Consider the following 6,000-nt stretch of genomic DNA (forward strand, 5'->3'; position numbering starts at 1 on the left):
GCCCAAGCATTGCCCGGATCTCCCCGCGAGCCCGCCGCGTGCTGAAGGGTCCGAAACACAGCAGGGCTGAGATTTCCCTGGGGCAGCCCCTCCTCGCCCTCCTCCCATTCCTTGTTTTCCAGCTGTTTCTCGGCGGCGTGCCGGGCTCTCGTGGCTGGACAGAGCAGGAGCAGGGAACGGCCCCGGCTCCGTGCCGTACATGGCTTGTTTGTATGTGTGCCCAGCACCAAAATAGACACATGTGTGAGAGCCATTGAGAGGAAGTGAAAAGTTCACCCTGTACAGTACTACAAATGCAAAAACATGTTGTTGGCCGTTCCCTCCTCCCGCTCAGTAAACACTTTATGTAAGGCGGCGAAAACCAGAGGGATTGCTGCACGGTAAGATAAAAAAAAAACAACCCTGCGCTCCCCCTCCTCCAAACGCAGGTTTTCCCTGGCAGCTGGAAACTCCCCAGCTGCCCTATTTCTGCTTTGCAGATCTCTGGGGCAGAGCTGGCAGTAACTATTCCTCCTCGGGTTTTGAAGCACCGTCCCCCCTCGCCTCAGGGGTCTCTGCAGCATCACGGGGGGGCTTGGCGAGCAGCTCGGGGGCTATTTGGAGGCTGCAGCTGGGAGCGGAGCGGCAGGGGGAAGGGAGCCTGTCAGCTGCGAGCAAAAGTTGATGCGGGGAGGGAAGATTAAAAAAAGCTGAACAAAGAGCCCCGTTCAGGGCTGCTGGTTGGTTTTCCTGTGGGTGCTCGCAGCAGAACGTTATGTACCGGCGCGCAGGGCCCGCTCCCGCCTCCCCTCCCCAGCTCCTCGCGCTGCTGGCCGCGGCCCCAGCGCTGGGGACGGCGCCAAGACACGCGCTCGCCTTGCCGCCTGGCCAAAACACCCGGCTGGGGAGGGCCTCTCCCCCCGCTGAGGATGCGGGAGCGTGGGGCAGCACCCCGGCAGCCCCGGCAAAACACCGGCTCCTGGCTTTTGCCTGGGATGGGGCAAAAGCATCCAAGGGGAGGTGAATTTCACAGCCCCCACCCTGCAAACGGCACATCGCCGACCCGGCACTCGGCATCTCGGCTGCCAAAACCCATCCACTGTCCTCCTCGGACGCACGTTCCTTGTTTCTCCGCCTGACTCCCGCACGTCACGGGCAGGCAGCCTGCCTGCAGCTGCTTGTCCCGGGGGCGAGAGATGGGCCCGAAAAGTTTGGCTGCGGCAGAGACCTGCCCGGCCGGTGGCACGCCGGGACCTGCCGCGGCGTCCCACCCAGCCCGCGGCCTTCAGCTCGCCTGTTAGAGCTGGCCACGGGCTCCGCATGGTGGCGGAGGATGTGCGGGGTCACCCCTCGTGTGCCCGTCACCCCTTGCCACAACCAGGGACCTGGTGACCGAGGACGGGGCCAGAGAGGGTGCAGAGGACACCCACCCTGCAGGCACTTAGGGGACACCCCGAAAACCGCGGCCTCCCCCCAGCTCAGGCCTTTCGTTATGTTCCCCACATGAATGCTTGGACACACAGGATCACACCAGTCTCTGTGCCAACCCCGGCCAGTGATTGCGTGCCAAAATAATGTGTAAATCTACCTAAAAGTGGTTTTTGGGGTCACGGAGCTGCTGGGAACCAACGTGAAGACAGGGACTACACCAAGGGCAGTGGCAGCCACCCCATGGGGCAGGAATTTGCCCCCCCGGCATACGTGGGGCACGGTTTGCACCCGACGTGCACCGAGGCACTCACTGAGCCCACCCCGCCTCCCCCCCGCTGTACATCTCCTCCCTTCCTCCTCCTCCTCCCCAGCCCCCTCCCCCTGCAGCCCTGCAAAACCGCTGAGTTCAGCACATCCCGGGCAGGGGCCCAGCCAGGACCCTCCCCAACGCCAGCCGCCCCCGCCGGCTCCCGCTTAACCCTTTGCAAAGCCGTCCAGGCTGGAAATCGGAGTGATTGAGCAGAGCTCATCATCGGGGGGGGTCCCACAAGGCGCAGCCGGCCTGGAACAGGCTGTCCAGAAAGTTTCATCCATCATCCTGAAGCCCCCTCTGCTCTCCCCAGAAAGGACGGCAGGTCGGGGGGAAAGACACACTGCTTGGCCACAAAAATCGTGCTGGCTTTATGCCAGCAGCAGTACCTGGGGAGGGGAAGAACAGGGATTACTAATACTGTAGTTAAAACTCTGCTTTCTAGCCACAAACCATTTCTAGAGGCTCTGCTGCAGAAGAGCAGCCCGGGTCGCAGTCTCTTTTGGGAAGGAAAACGAGCTGCAAGCCCCCCAACGCCTCCCCTCCCAGCAGAAGCGCGAGCACCCAGCATCACGTTAGGATTATTTTCTTTCAGAGATAAAAAATTACATTTCACTTTAAAACTTGCTGTCACACCAGAGGCTGCTTGCTCCCCTGCCTACCAGGCGATGTTATGGCAAAGCAAGAAAAATATTTATGCTCGGCTTCAGAATTCAAGCTTATTTTTAGCAAGGCGCCTTCCCTGTGGTCCTGTACCTCTTTTTCGTTTAGTTGCTGTTTTCCCCCTGTTTTGACCCCAAAGCCAACAGTTCCTCATCTATTTTCAGCCTCAGCCAGCGAGCATTCGTACCGATGACTTGGTGGTTGTGGGGAGAAAAAACCCACGAGCTAGATTTTGTTAAAAACAGGATCCCAAGCACAATCCAACTGTTTCCGAGCGCCTATGTGCATATTTTGCTGTATTGCACAGCGAGTGCGCAAATATCAGTGTATGTTTTTAACAGCTGGGGTTGGGGTTTGTTCATTTTTTGTCCCGAAAAGCAGAGCAATAGCCCTGCATGCCGCAGGCGCAAGCCAGGGCTTGTTCCCAGCTCCCCGCACATCCCCTCCTCCCCACTGCTCCCCAAGATGCCACCCACTCCCCCGGCTTGGACCTCCGCTCCCGAAATGGCAACGGATTCAAGCCTCACTTCTCCTTTGACCCCTAAAAAGCAATTTCCCCACCACTACAGCTGCTGGTGGGGTGCCCGGACCCTCTGCACCCGCCGCCCTGCAACTCTTGGGTGGGAGAATTTGTCCCCGTCCCCCCCACCGCGGAGGTCACAGGTGGCAGGCACGACACCGGTGCGGGGTCCTGTCCCCCTCGCTCCTCGGCCAGCGTTCGCTCTCCGATGTGTTTACCGCCGGGCTGTTATCAATCTCTGCTCAGGAAGGACAGTACCCAAGATAGCTCCCGGAGTGACTTCAGAGTGTGCTCAGCTCCTCCGATAAAGCCGCAGGCAGCGTGGCGGGAGGACAAACAAAGCCCCTTATCACCAATTAATGGGCCTTCGGCTCCCCGTGCTCCTCAGGGTCTGGCTTTGGAAAGGTCACGTACGCAGGGGCAGGCACGCACAGATCTGTGGGGGAGGAACACGCTTCCAGAGCAGAGGGCTCGGAGGAGGATGGCGTCTCACCCCAGTTTTATGGGACCACTGGGGGAGGCAGACAGGGGTTACCCCCAGCCTGGCACTGAACAAAATCCCCCGTCCCAGCCTGGCCGTGCCCTGCTCTCGCCCCCCTCAGCACTCTCCGATTTTTAACACGTTTCACTCCAACAGCCCTTAGTTTCTTAAGAAACTCGGACAACGCCAGCTAATGGGACACTGGCACCCCGATCACTCACAGCGCCTCGGGCTCTGGGCTTGGTTTACAACCCGAAGCAGGGCAGCAGCGAACGCGAGTCAGCCACGTCCCGTGCCTGGGCTGCCTCTGCCGCTCGCAGCAGGATCAGGCCCTGCCGGTGCTCACCACGCAAACACTGCCTGGAAAATGAGGGTGATCAGCGGGCACGTTAAAAACAACACATATGAAAACCCCCGCGGCCCCGTCACCTGCCATCCGGTTTTGTGCCAGCCGGGGCCCATTTCACAGCCCAGAGAGGGGTCGGGGAACGGCGGGGACAGGGCACAAACCGGCCACGGCATGTGTCCCCCTTGCCGCTGCTGTCCCCACCAGAACTCTGAGGCCAAGCGGCGAGGCCCGGGATGGGGTCTGGCCCCGCCGGTGCCTGCGGTGAGGCCCAGGCCCAGGCCGGGCGCTGAGGTGGGTGCCGGGGTGAGGCCCAGGCCCAGGCCAGGACCTCAGGGGGTGCCCAGGGCTGAGGCCCAGGCCCTGAGGTGGGGGCTGGGGCTGAGGCCCAGGCCCTGAGGGGGTGGCAGGCGGCCGGGGAAGCCCGGCGGGCGCTGCCGAGAGCGGCGGGCGGATTGCACCGGCCCGGCCCGGCCCGGCCCTCCTGATGCAACCCCCGGCGCCGTTTGCAGAGCCCGGGCCGGGTCCGGATCGGGGCCGAGCCGAGCGGAGCCGAGCGGCGCCGAGCGGGGCCGAGCGAGGGGAAGCGGGCGGGGCCTCCCGCTGTCACCGGGCAGGAGAGACGCCGCGGACGTGCCCCGCGCTCCCATTGGCGGGCGCGGGCTGGAGGGGCGGGGCCTCCCGCACCGCCCCGATATAAGCCGGCCGGCCGGCGGCTGGCGGAGCAGAGCGGGCGTGGGCGGCGCCATCGCCATCGCCATCGCCATGCCGGGGCTGTGGGAGCGGCTGGCGGGCGGCGAGCGGGGCCGCCTGGAGACCTCCGACTGCGAGTCGCTGGGCAGCGCTTCCGGCTCGGAGGGAGGTGAGTGGGGGTTCCCGAGGGGCCTGGGGTCCCTCTGAGGGGCCGGGAGGTGGCTGAGGGTCCCTGAGGGGCGGTGGGGGGTGCTGTGCCCAGCCCCTGTGCCCCAGTTACACCCCCCCAACCCCCGGGCTCGATGTCTGCCGTCCGTCCCGTCCCCCCCCGCAACCCTGAGACCCCGGCCTGTCCCCAAGCAGCGCCCCAGCCCACCCTTCCCCGCGGGCCCGGTGCTGACCTGCCTCCTCTCCCCTCTGCAGATGCCGAGTATGCCGAGGGGGCCTCCCTGCCGGACCTGGACCTGCTGCATGACCCCGAGGATGAGCTGCTGTGCGCCAACCTGATGGACCTGGTCCAGGCCACGCTGGGCAGAGCCCCGCTGGGCGCCAAGCGCTGCTCCCGGCTCCTCATGCCGGCCCAGCTCCTGGCGCAGGTGAGGACGGAGCTGCTGCGCCTGGCCTGCAGCGAGCCCTGTGGGCTGCGCGGGGCCCTCCTCGACCTCTGCGTGGAGCACGGCAAGGCCTGCCATGATGTGGGGCACATCGCCGTGGACCCCGCCGTGGTGCCCACCTTCCAGCTCACCCTGGTGCTCCGGCTGGACTCCAGTCTCTGGCCCAAGATCCAGGGACTCTTCACCTCGGGGCCAGCTTTCACGCCGCTGAAGCTGAGCACGGGCTTCAGGGTCATCAAGAAGAAGCTGTACAGCTCCGAGCAGCTGCTCATAGAGGAGTGCTGACGGGCTGTGCTGGAGAAGTGACTTACCCAAGTGCTTTGGAAGAGCTGGTTAGAGCGTGGCGGCTCCTGGAGGCTGCTGTAGTTTAGGTTAGGCTGGAGTAGGGCTGTAGGTGGAAGTAGTTTGGGCAGGCGGAGGTCCCCGTGGGGTGCCCACCTGTGCTGTGGCGTCCCTGATGTGGAGTGGACCGGGACCCAGGCAGAGGTCGCTTCACACTGTTGATGATTGTGGGATCATTGTGGTGATGCAGCAGCGGGGCTGCTGGGGGGCAGGTGGTCTCCTCCTGTTGGCTGATTAATCATGTTTTTTTTGTAACAAGGATTGTAATCAATGGGGTTTCTGGGGGAGGGTGTGTGTGGGAGTGAGTGACAGCTGGGCTGTGGGTCTGGATGGAAGACAACCCCACTGCTGGCACCTGGGTGGCTCTGTGTGGGCTCCCAGTAAGGCAGGAGGGGGGGCTCGAAATCACATTGTGTCTTTGATCATGAGAAAGTGGTGGGAGAGGGGCGTGCGAGGTGATGTGGGGACGGAGGGCAGGACCCCTTGCTGTGACATGCTGTGGGCGCTTCATTGGTTACAGTTTACACTCATACACTTGATGTTCAAGTGCAGGACTTCCTATGCAATTGTGTCGGGGTGGGTTTTTTTTACTTTTCTAATAAAAGCTGTCTTAATTGATAA

The 6,000-nt window shown here is 62.9% G+C and overlaps 1 protein-coding gene across 1 annotated transcript; it reads left to right on the forward strand.

The window, feature by feature from the left end:
- The first annotated feature begins 4,485 nt into the window (after positions 1-4,485).
- DDIT4 (DNA damage inducible transcript 4) lies at positions 4,486-6,000 on the forward strand. The gene is made up of 2 exons (XM_076338167.1): positions 4,486-4,592; positions 4,847-6,000. The coding sequence occupies exons 1-2, from the start codon at positions 4,496-4,498 to the stop codon at positions 5,320-5,322; spliced, it is 573 nt and encodes a 190-aa protein (XP_076194282.1). The 5' UTR covers positions 4,486-4,495; the 3' UTR covers positions 5,323-6,000.

The sequence above is a fragment of the Aptenodytes patagonicus genome, chromosome 5 (genome assembly GCF_965638725.1).
Source record: "Aptenodytes patagonicus chromosome 5, bAptPat1.pri.cur, whole genome shotgun sequence".
NCBI lineage: Eukaryota > Metazoa > Chordata > Aves > Sphenisciformes > Spheniscidae > Aptenodytes > Aptenodytes patagonicus.

What these genes read in the sequence shown, in the direction of transcription:
- DDIT4 (XM_076338167.1), top strand. Translation starts at nt 4,496, where the DNA reads ATGCCGGGGCTGTGGGAGCGGCTGGCGGGCGGCGAGCGGGGCCGCCTG. An exon ending in CGCTTCCGGCTCGGAGGGAG is followed by an intron (nt 4,593 to 4,846) that starts GTGAGTGGGGGT and finishes TCCCCTCTGCAG; the next exon opens with ATGCCGAGTATGCCGAGGGG.